General features: G+C 45.5%; 1 protein-coding gene across 3 annotated transcripts in view; it reads left to right on the forward strand.

The window, feature by feature from the left end:
- Window positions 1-18,304, forward strand: part of WDR59 (WD repeat domain 59) — a 49,267-nt gene that overhangs the window by 13,604 nt on the left and 17,359 nt on the right. For all 3 annotated transcript variants that reach the window (XM_071567466.1, XM_071567467.1, XM_071567465.1), the window contains exons 7-18: window positions 842-930; window positions 1,387-1,503; window positions 2,711-2,788; window positions 3,548-3,704; window positions 5,382-5,461; window positions 7,637-7,769; window positions 10,813-10,937; window positions 11,819-11,983; window positions 12,902-12,997; window positions 14,738-14,894; window positions 16,138-16,207; window positions 16,477-16,630. In XM_071567466.1, coding sequence (XP_071423567.1) covers window positions 842-930; window positions 1,387-1,503; window positions 2,711-2,788; window positions 3,548-3,704; window positions 5,382-5,461; window positions 7,637-7,769; window positions 10,813-10,937; window positions 11,819-11,983; window positions 12,902-12,997; window positions 14,738-14,894; window positions 16,138-16,207; window positions 16,477-16,630 — 1,421 coding nt within the window. The remainder of the gene's footprint in view (window positions 1-841; window positions 931-1,386; window positions 1,504-2,710; window positions 2,789-3,547; window positions 3,705-5,381; window positions 5,462-7,636; window positions 7,770-10,812; window positions 10,938-11,818; window positions 11,984-12,901; window positions 12,998-14,737; window positions 14,895-16,137; window positions 16,208-16,476; window positions 16,631-18,304) is intronic.

Below are 18,304 nucleotides of genomic sequence, written 5' to 3' on the forward strand. Positions count from 1 at the left end.
GGAGTAGCAGCAGGCCAAGATCTTTTTAGCTTTCTTGTGGATCTCACCTCTCTTGACAGCTTAAAAGGTTTTCAAACTACTGGCATAATAAGGATGAACAGCACATGCATTTCTCTTAAAATATCTGAACAATCCACATTAACTGAATCTGTGCTTTGTTTCTTATTAGAAATAAGCACCAATGCTCTGGTTTGACTGAATCCCTCATGATAATATTGCATGTAAACATATTTGGCCCATCATCCAGTTTCTGTACAGTGCCATGGATTTCTTTGACTTCTCTGGTGTGTTTTGACAGCTGGGTCTTCTGGTCCACCCAATGAGTCTACCTCCAGCTGGGCAGACCCAAGATCCACCTGCTCTGCAGCCTTCTCCTACACCTATATTTTAATCATAGCTCCATAGTGCTAGTTGCCTCTATAGCAGCAGAGGAGAGTATTGGGGAAACAAATCATGCCTGAAGCACCTGGAAGTAACTTGACTGAAAAGAGAGGTGGTTTGGGATGAAGGTATTGAACCTGCAGTTCTTGTCTGGAGGAAATTACTCTATCTGAGCTAATGGACATTATTATTTTAATGGGGTACAACCCCTGGTTAGAAGTCATGATGAAGACTCTAGGCATGCAGCTGGAACACTCTTGCTTTGCCCTCCTGAGGACACAAACGCTACACTGAAGAATCAGGAGTTAGTAATTTTCAGGCCATCCTTCATGCTGGCTTCTCATATATCCTTCCTCTAAACTGCCTTTTCTGGGCTAAGAGCAGCTCTACTCCAGTCAAGGGACAACTGTGCCATTTTGTTTTTAATTTTATGTTTTGACCTGCACTGTTTGTGCTGCAGCTGGAGCTTCCCAGGTGAAGTGGAACAAGAAGAATGCCAACTGTTTAGCAACAAGCCATGATGGAGATGTTCGAATTTGGGACAAAAGGGTAAGATGAGGGGGTTTGAGAAGTCTGTGCATATTCCCACCTACCCATGCAGACATCCCTCTGGTCACAGATAAATACCAAGAAAACTTACTTTATCTGAAATTCCTCCTGTGGATGAGTTTAAACTAGACAGAATTGGGAGTCCAGAACTTGAAGAGAGTATACAGGTAGCCTCCTTCCCCAGAAACTGTGTCCATTAACATTTTTACTTTGATCTTGTATTAGTTAACTGTTTTATTGAGTATAAAGTGTTATTTGGAGCTGCACTTGGTGACTGGAACTTGCCACGCCTTCCGAGGCCCTTTTCTTTCACAACTTTTGCTGAGTTATTTGTTGTTCCCCAGCAGAAGGCTGTTCTACTTCTCTTGCCCTTGTTAAAGTGTCTCTTTTTACACCAAAGAACTAGATCAAATTTCAAGAGTTCTGTGCTGAGAAGGAAAATATTTCTTCTTGCAGAAACCCAGCACTGCAGTAGAGTATTTGGCAGCTCATCTGTCCAAAATCCACGGTCTGGACTGGCATCCTGACAATGAGTATACACTGGCCACTTCCAGCCAGGACAACTCTGTCAGGGTAAGTGTTGCTTCTGGGACTGCTGCCTGGGAGGTGGAAAGATGGTGAAGCTGATCCCCTTCTAATGCTGCTGAAGTCTTGGGGAGTGCTTGCCTTTGGTGAGATCTGGATCCTTGTTGTTTGGTTTCTGGCCGTGTGTGTGTGTTGCGCCAGGACTGCACTTTCAGACAGTCAGCAATAGGACAAGGGGGCACAGGCTCAAGCTCTGCCAGGGGAAATTTCAGTTGGAGATCAGAAAAAAATTCTTTCCAGAGAGAGTAATCAGGCATTGGAATGGTCTGCCCAGAGAGGGGGTGAATTCACCATCCCTGGAGGTTTTTAAACTGAAATTGGACATGGCACTGAGTGCCATGATCTGGTAAAGGGACTGGAGTTGGACCAAGGGTTGGACTTGATGATCTCAGAGGTCTTTTCCAACCCAATCGATTCTATGATTCAGAACAGGCAGAGAGGTCATTGAAGGATGGGTGCACACATTTGCCACTTACTTGTGGTGATTAGGGCAGTACTGAAGCTGAAAACAACCACCTCTGCCTGTTGCTTGCCAGAAGGGAGCTGACCACACATGCCAGAAGAGCCTTCTCCCTGAAATGCAGCTGATAACAGCAACTGAGGGGGGAGACACTTCAGCCCCTGGGGTTTCCAAACTCACTTTGAACAGGATTATCAATAAGAGGCTGCTTGCAAGCACTGCTGTGCAGGGCCTTTTACTTGTGGGGAAATAGTGGGCTTTGTATGTCAGCCAAGTGGAGTATGTTCACATTGAGCTAAGCTCTGAGGTGATGTGTATTCTAGCAAAGCAAAAGGTTAGATTATTCATTAGAAAATTAGCAGTAACAGCAGGGTGGGCCTGCCTCCAGCCTGGACTGGCACATTGGCTGGGAGCCTGCAGGGTACCTTGTAGCTGTGAAAGCCCAAGCAGGCTGCCTGTCCCTGCTCTAATTACTCAAGCTGTGATCACTGTATGACCCCAAGTCACTCGTTGTCTAAGGGATGCTGCCAGATGCTGATAGCTTGGTATTTGTCCTTTGAGGCCATCTCTGCTGTTAATGAATGGGATTACTAATGATGCTGTGGGCACCCTGGCATGCTTTTCAGTCTGTTCTGTGTGCCAGCCACATGGAAAACTACAGCCTGAAAGCATAGCCAGCTGATTCCTACTTTTGCTTGACTTTCTCTTATTTTTTGTTTTTGACTTTTTTTTAAGTTCTGGGATTACCGTCAGCCTCGGAAATACCTCAATATCCTTCCCTGCCAGGTTCCTGTCTGGAAGGCAAGATACACGGTGAGTGAGAAACTCCCACCAGCTCCACTTGTGCTCTGAGAAAAATGCACAAAGGGACATTAAATGAAGACCTACTGAAGGGTTTCTCACCAGTTCTACTGCTGGACACTATTAAGTTGATTTTAAAAATGCCTCTTGGTGCTTGAAAGGCCTAGAAAAGCAACATCCACTATGGGGGTCACTCAGGAGAAGGAGTGAACAAGCACCCAGGCATGTGAAGCTAAGGCTTTTAACATCTATTATAACCATTCTCTTCCCCAGACATCTGAATGCAGCCTTAAGCCAGTGCTGTGCCTTGAATCTTTGATCCCCCTTCTCTGTCCCCACAGTGAGGGGTGTAGGACTGGGTTACTGGTTCCCTGGAGCATTGTGACCCTGAGGAGCTGCTGGGGTTCAGTCCCCAGGTAGCAGTTCTTGCAGCTCCAGGAAGATTGCAGTAAGGATCCCTTGTGAAAAGTCAGTGGTGAAATTCTTCCAGCCTCAAAGCTGAAAAGTGAGAAAGCAGCAGAAAAAAGTGATTCATCTTAAGTGAGCTGCATCGAGCATTTTGGTGTACTACATCTTGTCCCTTGAAAGACAGTGTTTTTGCACAGCAATTTCCTTGGACCTTCCCAGGTTTTGGCCTGGTTCTGTTTGTGCTGAGCTCATTTAAGGTTTTTGCCTTCACGTAGGTGGGAAAAGGGGAAAATTAGTATATTATAACAGCAGCATGGGAGCATAACTCTCCAAGGGTAACTGGAAGGGTGTTTCTCTTTCAAGCCTTTCAGCAATGGGCTGGTGACAGTGATGGTCCCCCAGCTCCGTCGGGAGAACAGTCTCCTCCTGTGGAATGTCTTTGACCTGAACACGCCTGTGCACACTTTTGTGGGACATGATGATGTGGTGCTGGAGTTCCAGTGGAGGAAGCAGAAAGAAGGTGAGTTCAGGGCTAGATGTGCTCTCTTTGCTGCATGGCAGCTGTCAGCTAATGAGGAATGTGGAGACCTGGCTCCTGGCTGCAATGCTGCTGCTGTTTGACTCTTGCCTTTCCTTGGCAATTCCCTGCCCACCTCCCTCACTCAAGCTACAGCTGTTCTGTACTGGCTTTATGGCAGTGCCCACAAAAACCTTGCCTTCTTGTTTCCCTGCTAACAAAGCAAATCTACCAAATGCTGAGTGGGTCACCAGTGACTCTCATTGCTTCCACTCTCCTGTGAGTCTATTTTTAAATGAATCTTTCAGAATAAATTGTTCAAACTATTAGATGGGTACACGAGTGCAGCCACTCTCCCCCTGCTCAGAGCTGCAGGCTAACCAGTTAACCTCTCACATTATGGCCTGGATCAGCAGCCTTCAGCATATTCCAGACTACAGACCCAGAAAACCCATCTTATGCGTGTGCTGGCCAAGGCAGGGGAGGGATAGAGCATTGGATAGGGAGGCTACTGATAGAGTTTGGTCCTGACTGAATTTTCCAACATAAGCAGCTAAGTATAGGAAATTCCATGCCAGAGGTTGGATAACCACACAGAGCACAGCTTTGTTTCCAGCACCTCAGCTGCCACTGACAGAACATGCACGTCTGGCTTTCATGTCACTTGTGCTACAGCTTTGCAGTGCTGTGTCAAAGTGCTGGTCCAGCCCTCTGTCACCAGCTGCTGGGGCCATTCAGTTGTCAGCTGCTTCTCTATATCTTGCTTTTCCTCTTTCAAAAGAGGAGAGCAATAGAGAACCGTGTTAGGATCTGGAGGCACAGTCTGAGGCAGTTTGTGAATGAACATTCAAGCAGGCTTGAGCCACAGTTGGTTTTCTTGTCTGAGTTAATAGATACATCCCCAAGGCTGGACGTCGTGCTCATCTCAAGCAACATAAATCAATCACACAAGCGTTCCAAGTCTGCTTCAGTGTGGAGGCAACCAAGATAGTACAAGTTTCCTTCCACAGAGTCTGTTGTGCTGTATTTAGACACCCCCTGTGCCTCAGCAGAGGGGTGTAGGAAGCAGCTGTGCAGCAGCAAATTCTTTAAGCGTAGCAGCTGTTTGACAGGGAAACTTAAAACTGTATCACAAGACCTAAACATGGACATAAATAAGTCTGTGTACCCATATCTGTTGATAGTATATGGCTAGATCTGTTTCCTTACAACCTGAACTTGTCTTGGCATGACCCAACAGTGTCAAGGAAAAAACAGAAGGCAGAACCAGCTTCTCTTAGCTTAGAAATGTTATGAAACATCTGCATCTTGAAACAGATTTCATAAGCTAAAAGATAATTTTACTTTACAGTTATAGTTGAGAAACATTTCTTTTTATGGTATTATTTCTTCTATTTAAATAATTGTTGTAGATCTTGATCATTCCTAGTTGGAAAACTTGCATCACATTCATTATACTTGCTTTGTGCCTTTGGCCTGTAAATTACATCCTCTTTAGGGATGTGATAACTGTGCTGCAGGAAGGCACAAAGGCCAATTCAAAGCAGAAAAAGACTCACTCAGCCTTTCAGTATCCATTGGATGTCCCTGCTGGCTTATTTGAATCTGTTTGTACTGAACACTGTGCTGAGATAGCCTCTGTTTTCCAATGGGGTCTCTAATAGTTTCTGTCCTTTTTAGGTTCCAAAGACTACCAGCTGGTTACGTGGTCCCGGGATCAAACTCTGCGGATGTGGCGGATTGACTCTCAACTGCAGAGGGTACGTGAGCACTTTTGCTTTTGAACAGTAGCCAGTTTTCTTGGAGGCTGGATTCACCTTCCTTTTCTTTCACTCCCAGTCGCTCCTCTGATATCCTGCAGCTGCAGACATGGCAGCCAGCTGCCACTTCTCTTTTCTCTTCAGCTCCATCCCAAAAACATCCCCAAGGAGACCTGTGATGGGGTTTCTCTGAGCCTGTGCCTCAAAAGCCTATGTGGAAGTGCAAGGCTACTTTGTTACCTAACAGTAAAGCATAGAAGTCATTTTGGACAGGTGGAGGTCTGTTACTGCCTGCATTGCCTCTGAAGATGCCATCTCCATGGCTGCAGGACTATATGACTATTACTTGGTGTTTTAGGTATCAGGTAAATGTAGGGATTGTGCCCTTGACTTCCTTCCATTCTTTCCTTTGCCTCTAAGCCTGAGGCAGGTGGTGTGAGTCCTGTGGTTCTGCTCTGTGCAGCAGTGACAGATTGGTGATGCAATTACTAGAACAACTGTGCTGGGTCAAACCAGAGGTTCATATGGCCACAATGGCCCATATGGCCCTGTCACATCTTCTTGGAAGGGGCTAAGAACAAGGCAGGCATGGAGTGATGTTTCTCTCCAATGCCCTGCCAGCCTCCTGCAGTTTGCAGCTTAGAGGCTCACTGAGTCTGCCATCTTTGTATTTGACAGAGCTTGATGACTGTCACTTCCATAGACTTGTTCTATGTTTCCTTGGACCTGTCTAAATTTTTGTGACCTTAAACATCCTATCAACAAGGAGTTTCGTGGCTTTCCTGCATCTTGTGTGGAAAACCAGCTCCTTTCATTTGTTTATTTTGCAACCTGCTAATTTCATTACATTGAAAATGATATGAGTCATCTTCTCTACATTACTGATGATTCAGTAGATCTCCATCATATCCCTCCTCAGCTACCTACTTTTTCAAGTCAGAGGGTCTTGATTTACTTCATCCTTTGTACTAGACCTTTGATTGTCCTTTTGCTTTTCATGACCCTTTTTCAGTTCTACCATATGCTTTTTGGGATGGGGATCTGAGCTTTGTTCTTTGCAAAGATTTCTCAATACTCAGTTTTGGTTTTAAACTGTTGGACATAATTCCATGAAAACATTAGCTTAGTCTGGCCTCTACATTTTGTTCCCAGTCAGCTTGAACTTGCCATTTTTTCCCCATGTGCCTTGCTTTATATTTACCTGAACCAAAGCTCATCTTGTATTTTTATACAGTTACTCCTGTAAGGTCCTTCTGTGATTGTTTGCCGTTTGCCACTCTTGTTACTGCCCTGAAAACCTTGGTGGCAGCAGCAAACCTGGTCATGTCGCTATTCACCTCCTATTCCAGGTTTTTAATGAATATGTTGAGAAGCATGTGTCCCAGCACAGATCCTGCAGGAGTCCTGCAGGTCTGTAACAAACTTTATGAAAAATGACCCTTTGCTCCTACCTGATATATTTGTGAACATTTGATTTCTTTCTTGTCTTTAAATAAATTGTTCATACTTGTCGAGCCTTTACTTTTCCTCTGCTGGCTCCCACTCTTTTGTCCTTGTCTTTGTCTGGGTCAAACTACACACACGGTGCCAGGTTAACTGGTGACCAATGCTGTAATTTGCTACATCACACCCTTATTCTTCCTCCTCCCTATGTTTCTTCTCTTCATCTTCCCTGTTTTCCTGTGCTGAACTTAGAATACAGGTTTTTATGGTCTCATTTTGATACATAACCTGGAGCAGTAGAGCCCATAGTTTGTACCTGGGTCTCTAGATCCTACTAGAGTATAAATATCAAACACAGAAAGTATGCTACTACTCTATTTGATTTAAAAAATTAAACCAGTTTTGACAAATTATTTCAAGGAATTAAAGTAATATCAATTTTAGTTTTGATTTAAGTAAAACTTCTGTAACTTAGACTGGCCCTGTCAATTAAGTGGCTTTGTAAGTGAGCAGGAGATTTGGCCAGGCTGTCTGAGGTGACAGAGCTGAGGGTGCTGGAAAGTGGAAGATCACCTGTGTCTGTTACAAAAATAGTGGCAAGGTCTTAGTCATGACTGTTGCGTGGACAGACCTTGCAAATCCGTCTGTCTGGAGAAGTGAGTTGTTTAGTGGTGGCTCTTTCCACAGCTTGGATTCTGTTGTGCAGCATGTGGATGTGTTTGTTCTTTTCAGCTCTGTGCTAATGATATCCTGGATGGAGTTGAGGACCTCATTGATGGGATTTCTCATCTGCCAGAGCCAGACAAGACCCTTCACCCCCAGGACACGGAGCCCCAGCATAACTCTGGACATGGGGATGAGGAAGGTGAGAAAAGTGATGACTTGTGGAATCTCAGACACCAGGGTCTTTGTGCTGGGAAGAAGACACGTCTTGGTGTAAGAAAACCTCATAGGCAAAGCACAACCTGATGTTTCAGAGTTTCATGGATTCACTGTTAGGGAGGAGGTAAAGCACTAGGGGTTACTCAGGAGAGTCCTCACAAGTTTTTCCTCTTCTAACACAATGATTCTAGCTGTAAAACAAAGCTCTTCCTTTTTTCATTTAATTCCTTCTGATTATCATTTAATTGCATTACAGTTATGTTTTAGTTGTGTCTTGCTGCCAAAAAAGAAGACAATCAGGCAATAAGGCAGTAAAGTAAGTTCTGGCTCTTAAGAAGGTAGATTAGTTTAAGCCAGTAGATGAGCCCACAGGAAAGGGGGGGTGTGTGGGAAAGCACTCCCACACAAGCTGCTCACATCACACCTGGTACCTGAACACTTCTGGGGTCACTGTGTGAACTGATCTAACAAGGAGATGTTTGCTTGTGTCTTCACCAGAAGTAGATACAGAGAGAGCTCATGAATTTTTGGTAATGTATTAATGAGAGGTGGCTGAAGGCTGGCAGAGCAGAGGGGGAGGGCTATTATCTCCAGCTTCTGAGTGCCAGAAGTGTGGATGGGAATGGGTCAGAGACCTTAACAGAAAACATTGGGTTGGCTTTATAGAAAAGAAGGCATGAAAGGAAGGAGAGCAAAAGAGAGTTTGTGTGGTTAAGGCTCTGGCCAGGTTAAACATTCAGGGTTAGTGTTTGACGAGTGTAAGTACCAGAACAGAAGAGTTTGAGCAGCTGAGACCCATGGAGGTGAAGTGCATGTGAAAAAGGTGTCTAAAGAGATTTTTACAACTCTGCTGAGGAAGAAGAGTTGAGTGCACCCATGCCTTTGTGTCAGTTTGGGTTTAAATTCACAGCTTCTTTCTGTATTGTAGCAGTGCTACAATGGATCCTCATGTGAGGGGTTTAGAGAGGAGCGATTTGATTCTCTCTTTGACTTGCTGACAAACTGCAGAGAAGGGGAGGAAGTGGTCAAATGTCTGTCCTTTGAATAAAGGAGCCAACTGTGAGGTCCCTTAGTGAAACTGGAAATTTCCTGCCCAGCAATCCCCAGTGAAGTTCCTCTGTCTACATAAGGATTTTATAAGGTGACAAAAAAGCCCAGGTACCTGTGCTCACCATAAGCAGTGTTTCTGGGGTAACACAACCTCTCTTTCTCCAGCTGGGAACATTGAGTGTTCTCATTTTGGCTGCCTGACCTCTCTTTTTTCCACAGGAGAGTTAATTCTTTTACTTCCTCTGATGAGGTCACATCCGTATGTCCTACGTAGTTTCGATGTGGGTCTGGCTTTGGTTCAGACTGGTAGGGTTTTCCATGTGGCCAAAGGGAATGAATATGGCTTATCTGTAGCAGGGTAGATTTTGCTGCAAATCCCATGACTGCAGGATTAATACACAAGCAAATCCCTAGGTAGGAGCTTCAGTGCTTTCTAGCCTAAAAGCTGTTGTGGACTGTTGATGTTTCACCCTGGATGTGGCTGCATTTCAGCTGCAGACAAAGCCTCTGTGTTACATTAATAAAGCACTTTGGGGGATCTTTGAAGGGAACAGAGCTTTGTAGGTAAATCAGAAAGCCCCCAGCTGTGCCTTCAGTGTTCAGTTCTCTTTGCTGCTGCGTATAGAGGAGCTTTAGGAATCTGTACAAATACATGGCTTTGGGGGATTAGAAACTAATTGGAAGGGAACAGGAGAAGACAAAGGGAGGATACTGCCCATACTGGGAACCTCAGAGCTGGCTTTTCAGTAAGCTATGTGGTGTCTCGAGCTAGAAATAATTATCTTCCATGAGAGCCACTGATCTTCCTTTAAGCTCCTTTTCAGCTCCCTTTTCTGAAGTATATCTAAGCATTGTAATAAAACTGCAAACAGAAATGAGTGGCTAAGCATCCTACCTATCAAAATTCAGTAACCCACTGGGCATCAGTAATGCCAGATATTTGTCCCAGCAGCAAGTCAGTAACTTTTAGGCAAATGCCTGTAAAAGGTCAACTTTTTGCTTTTCCTGTCATTTATTTTTTTGCTAGGAATAGTCCTTGCAATGTGATATTGCAAGCATGAGAATGAAAGCTGAAAAATCAGACTTCTGTCCTTGGAACCATCATCAAGAAATACATTTGGCCTTCTTAAGAAGTGTTGCCACACTCAGAAATACCCTCAGAAGGAGCTGCCTCTGCCCTAAGAGGGGTGCATAGAAAGAAACGAGGCAAAAGGCAAGCACAACCACAGGCAGAGACCAATTCCTCTGCAACTCAGTGAAGTTTGTTGTCTTAACCATAATCCCTTGTGTCCTGCAATGCTTGCCTGGCTGTTCAAATGTATTCTGGCCTTCAGGGATTATTGTCCTTCTGAAAACTGTTGAAACTGGAGAGCTAGACCCAGCATTTTGATGAACCTTTAAAGACTGTTAAAGTGTTAGAGTGCTTTGCAACATTAAATGCAAATGTCTGCTACAAATTAATTAAGCCTCTATTAGGGCCAGAAATACCCTCTGCTCTCTTCCAAAGCATTATTATGCTTTGGAAGCTTTCCCTGAAAGCTAGGAGTTGAGGCAGGGGGTGTTAGTCCCAAAGATCAGAGCTCCTCCTGGAAACTGCTTTGGCTGCAGTTCCTTCCCACTGAACTGAGAAGCTCCAGTTCAGCTGACTGTGACTCTGGCAGGACTGTGTAGGGAGAAGGAGGGGTCTCATGAAAGGGAAGCACTGTTTAGAGCTGTACAGAGTACAGGCAACTTCTGTAAACTTCCTGGGAAACCTATGTGCAGACAGGTTTGTTTTTTTGAAGAGAAGGGTGAGAGGCCTGCTTCTAAGCAACAGCTGAGGCCTCCAGCTCACAGGTCTTTGTCAGGTAAAACTCACACCTTCACGTGTCAGAAGGGCAGAGGAAAACCTGGTCTCTTGACTGCCTCCTGACATTGTGTGCCCACAATCTGTCTGTTACAGTTTGTTTCAGCCTGTTTTCCATCTTTCCTGACAGCCTTAAAAGAAGATTTCCTGAATGACCCTCTGGTGGGAAAGAAAACGGACCAGCTGGGGCTGCCACAAACACTGCAGCAGGAGTTTTCACTGATCAATGTGCAGATCCGAAATGTCAATGTGGAGGTAGAGAGTTTCCTCTTGCTGGTTGTTATGAGGGGATGTGGGCAGGCTGCCTCACTGGAGCCTTTAGAGGGGAACCTTCTTTGCTGCAGTGACTGCTGTGTGTAAACAAGTTTTATTTTAAGCTGTGGAGATCCTCTTGGCCAGGGGTAGTAAGAAAGAGGATAATCCCAGACACTGGGAGTGAGGAAAGTGTTTCAGCACAGCAAGTACACTGGCTGGTCTTGAGAAGGCGTAATGGTGTTTTCCTTTCTGCCTAGACTGCAGAGTGGAAAGTGACTTGTTCCATGCAGTTGGTCTCATTTCAATTGTTTCTGAGCCCCATCTGCTGAGACCTCCCTATTCTGCACTCTCTCCCTTAGTTTTGGCATCCCCCTTGCACTCCAAACCCTCCTCTGTGCATAAAAGCTGGCTGGAGGTACAGCACTGAACTGGACTGGGAGGCTTGAGGCTGCTGCCTGTCTTCTTCACCTACCCCTGGGTTTCACAGCTCCTGGGATGATCCTGATGGAGTTTTCTGAGGCAGTGGTACAGAATCTTAGATGATGTCTGTTACTGCTGCACTGAGCCTGGAGCTCTCCCTGGCCAAGTGAAGTGGGCTGTGGTGCAGCAACTGTTGGGAGAAGAGCCTGATTCCTGGTGCTGCCTGGGCTGGCTGTGCTCTCCAGGTGCTGAGATGCTGGATTGTCAGGCTGCTGGTGCGAGCTGAGTCTGTCCCCATCTGCCTGGGGTTTTCTGCTTTGACTGTGTTCCCTGCCCTTGAGAGCAGCTTGACTTTGTCTTATGGCTGTGCAGAGGAATCAGTGCCTCAGCATGAATTTAAGCCACTTTAGGTTTAAAAGTCCTTGGAGGTCTGACTACAGAGCAATTGTTTTTCCTCACAGATGGATGCGGTGAGTCGTAGCTGTACGGTGTCAGTGCACTGCGGCAACCACAGAGTCAGGATGCTGGTGATGTTCCCTGTCCAGTATCCCAATAATGCTGCACCATCCTTCCAGTTCATCAACCCAACCTCTATCACAGCCTCCATGAAGGCAAAGCTGCTGAAGGTGCGTGTGGAGTATACACTGTCTTTATAAAAGTACAAATGCTGGATACTTGATATCTAGCTTTTATCTGATCTTGCTGAAGACATTCCACAGATCACACTGAACTGATCAATTGTGGAGCCTGTAGGATGAGATTTTTGTTGACAGTGCACCCCAGTATTTTGCCTTTCTCTGCTGATCTCTTAAACATGGTCTTCATTGCTGCCGTGTTCCGGTGTGATGTGTATTGCCTGACAATCCCTAAAATCCTTCTCCTCATGCGATTACCCTCAGCTCCATTATAGGCAAAATGACCAGATAAGGATCTAGCTGCACAACGATACCATATTTGAGCTGGGATGTTTTTTCTTGCTCTCCTCCAGGAACTGTTTTAAAAATGAGGGGATTTGTTTTACATGGGCCCTCTTTATTCCAGACCTGGTGTTTGTTCTTCTGGTGTTGCAAATCCATTGCTAATGGAATGAATCCCTTCCCTATCACCAAGTTGATGGATGAGTTTGGGTTCCTTCCTGAAAAAAATTGACCCAGTTTGCCATGAAATATGTGGTTAAAACTTGGTTGTAATAATGCCAAAGTCATGGGTTCAATCCCTTGTGTGGGCCATTGACTTAAGAGTTGGACTCGATGATCCTTGTGGGTCCCTTCCAACTCAGAATAGTCTGTGATTCTGTGTGGGCCATGGTCGTATCAAAGGCCAAGTCCTGGTCAGAGTGTGCTGCATCAACATGAGCCTCAGTGCTTTAATCAAAGCTCACAGCTGTTCCTCAGAGCAGACAACACACCAGTGGCTCCAGTGGATGTTATGGGATGTCTTTGGCCTGTCTGGATCCTGGCATCTTATCTGCTCTGCAGACAAAAAGGATGTGGGCAAACTGTGGATGTAACCATGATTCAAGCTGCATCTCGTGTGTATTCCAGATCCTGAAAGACACTTCCCTGCAGAAAGTGAAGCGGAACCAGAGCTGCCTGGAGCCCTGCCTGCGTCAGCTGGTGTCCTGGCTGGAGTCTGTGGTGGTATGGAGAACTGCGTGGGCTCTCTGCCCTAGTTTGTTGTCTTCTCCCATGTCCCATGCTTCTAACTGCAGTGGCCTCATTAGATGTGTGTGTGTGTGTGTGTGTGGGGCTTGGCTTCGCGAACGAAGATTTGGGAAGGGCTGTCCCCACGTGGGTGTGCCCTTCCAGCCTGCGCAATGGATTTTAGGTGAGGCTCAGCGTGCGCAGAACTGGCCCCACCGTTTAAGTCCTGAGGTTCATCTGCCACGGCCGAGCGAGCTTGGACAGTGCCAGTGAAGTCCTCAGGACTAGAACCTACAGCACCCGGCATTTACCAGGAGGTCTCCCATCCAAGTACTAATCCGGGGCTGACCCTGCTTAGCTTCCGAGATCTGACGGGATCAGATGTAAGGGAGGCGTTTAACTGCCTTGTGTAAATAGACCCCTGTGACTGGCCATTACATTTGTGTGAGCACTTCAGGTTACTGTTGAAGATAACTAGGTGGATGCTTAGACCTGTTTTGTTTCCACAAATGAGGCCTGAAGGTTTGTTGCTTTGAGGAACTCTGGTATTCAGGTTAACAGGGGATGACTGGGGGTTGGAGCATCTTAGTGGTGCATGGTAGCTTCCTAGCTCAGAATGTATCTCACTGAGTGCTAGGGCATAGTTATCATCTGTGAGAGAAGATAAAAGGCCTCAGGGAATTGATGGGTTCATTCTTGCCTGAAAGACAGTGGCAGATGTCTTTACCTTCTCAGTTTTAGTTAAAGATCCTGCTAGTCCTATTCTAGGGGGTTTGTTTTATTCCCTTAAAAAAACCCAACTGTGAAAATCTGGGGTGTTTTTTTGTTGTGTTTTTTTTTTTCTGAAGCCTTGTGCTGTGGTTTTGTAGGATGATGCTGCAGATAAATCCCTGTCACACTCTGCTCTTAGCTGAGAGATCTGTGATACCTACTCAGCATCCCAGTGTCAGGTATTAGGTCTGTGTGTGGGTGAGGTGTACCAGAGTGGGGGGTGTCAGCATTCAGAAAAAGATTGAAGAGTCTCCTCAGGTTTCTTTTCTGAGAAGTTTTGTTTATTCATCACAAATAAAGGACACTTTTTTAAGACATAGAAAGGCTTAATTCTATTGGGTTTCAGCAAGTAATATTGTACGAGTGGGAACTTTCTCCGCTGTATGAAAATCTGATGACTCAAGCCAGGCACCAGTGCCTTTGAAGAATTCCTTTAGACCTACGTTGTAGCATTCTTGATCCAAAATTCTGCCAAAATTCCTGTAGGTAGGACTGGGTTCCCCCAGTATTTCACACCACCTGCCTTCCTTGCCTGAAGACTCCCAACCTGCATTTGATGCCCCACAGATGTGTGATATTCCCATTTACAGAGATTTTGTCTCACTTGCATCACTGAGGTATCAGGTTTAGCTTAGCTTGCTGTCTTGAGAGTCATCCACAGTCTGAAGGTCTGATTTTGTGTATAGTTTCCCACTGTTTCTGCCCCAGTTAAACTCTGCATTTCAACACAGTTATGATGGGAGAAAAATCTCTGGATGAGCAGCCAAAGAAGCTCTTCCCTCAAAGGCAAACGTGTTTGGAAGTGCCTTTGCAGCTGGAGCAGTAACCGTGCTCTGAGCTTGGTTTGCTCTGGCTTGAGGGATGAGCACCTCCTATGGGGCTGCTTGGCAAAGCCATGTCCTGTGATCTGGTTGGATTTCTCTCCTGTGGCAGCAGGAGTGTAACCTTGGGTAACTTCTGTTTCAGAACCAAGAGGACAGCACGTCCAGCAATCCCTACGTTTTGTCAAACTCCGTAACATCCCCCTTACCCACGTTCGCCCGGGTCTCCAATGCCTATGGCTCCTACCAGGACTCTAACATCCCATTTCCACGGACCTCTGGAGCCAGGTTCTGTGGTGCAGGTTAGCCCTGTCACTGATACATTACAACAGCTACCCGGGAGAGGTCCTGTTAATGTCTTGGGGGACATTTGGCTCTGACCAAGACAAGACATGGTATTAAAGTAGCGATGTTGGGTAAATTATAGATGAGACAAGAACTGTTAACTAATTTTGCAGTTGGTTTTGCATGTGGGATTTTAGGATTTGGAAATGCATGAGTAGCTGATGAGATGGCCTTTGGCTTGTGGCATGCCAGAGGCACTAACAGACGTCTTTTACAGAATAGTTGTCCTTGCCTAGTTCTCTCCTACCAGCATCACATTGCTGTATGTATTTTGGTACTCAGTCTTCACAAAATTCTTGTGATTTGGGGTTGAATATGCCAGTTGGTGAAACCATATTCTTGTTACTAACTACTCCTTTCTCATTCTACACTCTTTCTGATGCCCAAAATAGCTTTCCCAAGGTCACTGGGAAACTTTTCCTAAATGGGAGATGGGGTGCAGTCATGTCCAGGTTTCCAGGAGAGCGTACAGGGCAAAGATAATTGAAAACCAGGTTAAGATCTGAGTAAGAGCTGTTAAGTTTCACTGAGCTGTTTCAGATGCATTCATGCCTTCTCTGGACCTGACTGCATCCCAGTCTGAGTGTGTCTTGAAAGCTGCTTTCCAGACAGGCCTCTGAATTCCCAAACAAAAGTAAAACAGAATAGTATTGCATTGAATAGGCTCAGTGAAGTCTACTAAGTTCTGAAACTCTTTCAAGAGTGCATGGCTGTAAACACTTGAAGTGCTAACAAATGGGGTAAGGCTTGTGAGAGAGTGCTTTGGAGTTGCCTTCAGGTGGCTGGGGCTCTCCTGTTGAAGGGGAGAGTTGTACAAGCCACAATGGTTTCTCTCCATTGCCAAACATTGCCTCACTTGCCTTTGCAGTATCAGTGCTTGACAAGTTCTGGTGAAGAATTAAAACACAAGGATTTATTTGCTCATTTTCTTTTCCTGTCATTTCTCTTAACAGCTATAAGCCACTTGAAATTATGCTTTTAAAAGAAACATCTCAATAAAACATACTTTGTAATGAGTTTGCAGGGTTTGGGCTGAAAAAATGTGGTTGTCTACTTGTAGTTTAAAAGTGCTCATGGTAGTGGATAGGCAGCCAGGACCTTGCCCCTGATACCTTAAATGACCAGGTTTCCTTGTGTAAACCACCCCTGAATAATCTGCTCTTTGTTTCATGGTCTTTATGCCGTGTCCTGTCTCTTCAGGGTACCTGGTGTATTTCACGAGACCCATGACCATGCACCGAGCAGTATCTCCGATGGAGCCCACGCCCAGGTGAGTGCCCTGCATGGCATTTGGGGTGTGCTGGTGTGGGTAGGGAAAGCAGGAAAATGTCAGATCCCACGCTGGAGCTACTGACCTCTAGTGTTAGCTCTGCCCTCTGCATGGAAAGCCTGAGCCTTTCCATGACTCAGTCTCAGCAGAGACTCCTTTCAATACACTGGAACCATTGTTGGCAGCTTGGGTTGGTGGAGATGTCAGTGGGAAGCTGCAGGACATTTTGGTGGGTGAAAGCCCCTGAAATTGTATTCCCTTTTTTCCAGATCCCTGTCAGCTTTATCAGCATACCACAGTGGCCTCATTACTCCAATGAAGATCCGCACAGAGACTCCGGGCAACCTGCGTTTGTACAGTGGGAGCCCGACACGCAGTGAGAAGGAGCAGGTCTCCATTAGCTCCTTCTACTACAAAGAGAGGGTAAGCACCAGACCAAAACACTTTTCCTAACAGCTTTTATGATCTGTTTCCTTTTCATTTAGCATTTCTAGTAACAGAAGCTTCATGTTCCTCTCAAGAAGACATCTTTTTACAGGCAGCTCTGTAAAATGTCAGATTAATTTATCTCCTGTTAGTAACTTCTTTAGTAACTTCCTCTCTAGCATTTGACCTGCTTATATCGATGTTTCTCTATGCTGACCATCACAGTTTCCTTCAATGCATTACACTGCCTCCCTTTGCATTGCATAAAGTTAAAATCTCACACTTTAAGAAGTTTTAGTCTCTAGATAAGTACATATAGGCAGTTCTTGCTGTTCTGGGTACTCCCTGACATATAACTGCAAAGGGGTTTGGCTCTCTGCAGCTCACTGCCAGCCTCGCCTGGATTATGGGATATAATTGGTTATTTCTATTTCAGGTGTCTCTTTCAGGGATATGTGCCCCTTTGGACCTTTTTTCCTTTAAACAAAAATCATTCCTACATGATTCTCCAGAGATCTTCCAATCCACATGCTCCTGGTTTAGGTGTAGGTTTTGCAGTTGTTGCTGTTTACAAGCAAGACTTTGGGAGGAGAGTGGGATTGTTTCCTTCTGGGATACAGAGGGTGAGAAGACCTGTTGTAATTGTAGGGTGGCTGCAGGGTAATGGTGAAGCAGCTGTGAGGGCCTGATGTGCCTGGAGCAGATGCTGTGGGATTAGTAGGCTGAGCAGGTTGCTCAGAAACAAACTCTGTGCTTCAGTAGTGGGTGAAGTGGCTTGCAGAAATGCAGTAAGCTTCCACCAGGAGCCTGAGAATTTGGGGCATTTGAGTAGTTTGCTCCCTGTCTATGAAGTGGTCACTGATCTGCTGCAGCAATAGAGAGCCTGCAGGTACCCCAAGGAAAGCTAAAAGCTGTCTGCACTCTGCTGCAGTGGAGCTGGGGAGCTCCTGTCCTGCGAGCCAAGCTCAAGTCAGAGCCTTGAACTCTCATCCTTCCTGGGCACTGAAAGAGGTCTTGTTTTTCTAGGTGTGCTTGATATGCAGCAAGCCCTGTCTCTGGGACTGTGTCCTATTAGTCATGACACCTACCACACCTCTGGCCCCAGAGCGAGTTTTGCCTCCATGCAGACCCCAGAAGACTCTGAGTCCCCATTCTGGGTTTGTTTTTATTTTTTTCCCACCAACTTTTTTTTTTAATGAAAAATGAAAATGGTGCTGCCTGGTACAAGAATTTACAGCCTGTTCTCATCTTTGCAGGAGAGTTTATTTAAAGAGCTACCTCTGTCCTCTGCAGCATGCTTGTCTCTGACACACAGCTCTCTAAAATGACAGACAAGACTAAAAATAACATGTGGAAGCAGCTTGGTGCAATTTCGTGTGACCTGTCTCCCTAGCCCTTGTATAGATGGCGACAAGATTTTTGTCACGGGTTAAATCAAGAGAGCAAACTTGTGTGCAGCCATGTCTGCTGAAAGCCAGGGGAAATTCCTGTGTTCCCTTTATCTCTGCCAAGCCATCTCCTTGAATGCTGGACTAAATGTAAGGACCCCAGCAGGGAGCTAGTTCCAATGTTCTTGCAGATTAAATAGTTCTAAAATAAAAAACCCCAAACCCTACATCTCCCTTCAGCAGAGGTTTTCTGATTCTTCAGGAGTTGATGTCATGGCCTCTG

Source organism: Pithys albifrons, chromosome 12, assembly GCF_047495875.1.
Source record: "Pithys albifrons albifrons isolate INPA30051 chromosome 12, PitAlb_v1, whole genome shotgun sequence".
NCBI classification, from domain to species: Eukaryota; Metazoa; Chordata; class Aves; order Passeriformes; family Thamnophilidae; genus Pithys; species Pithys albifrons.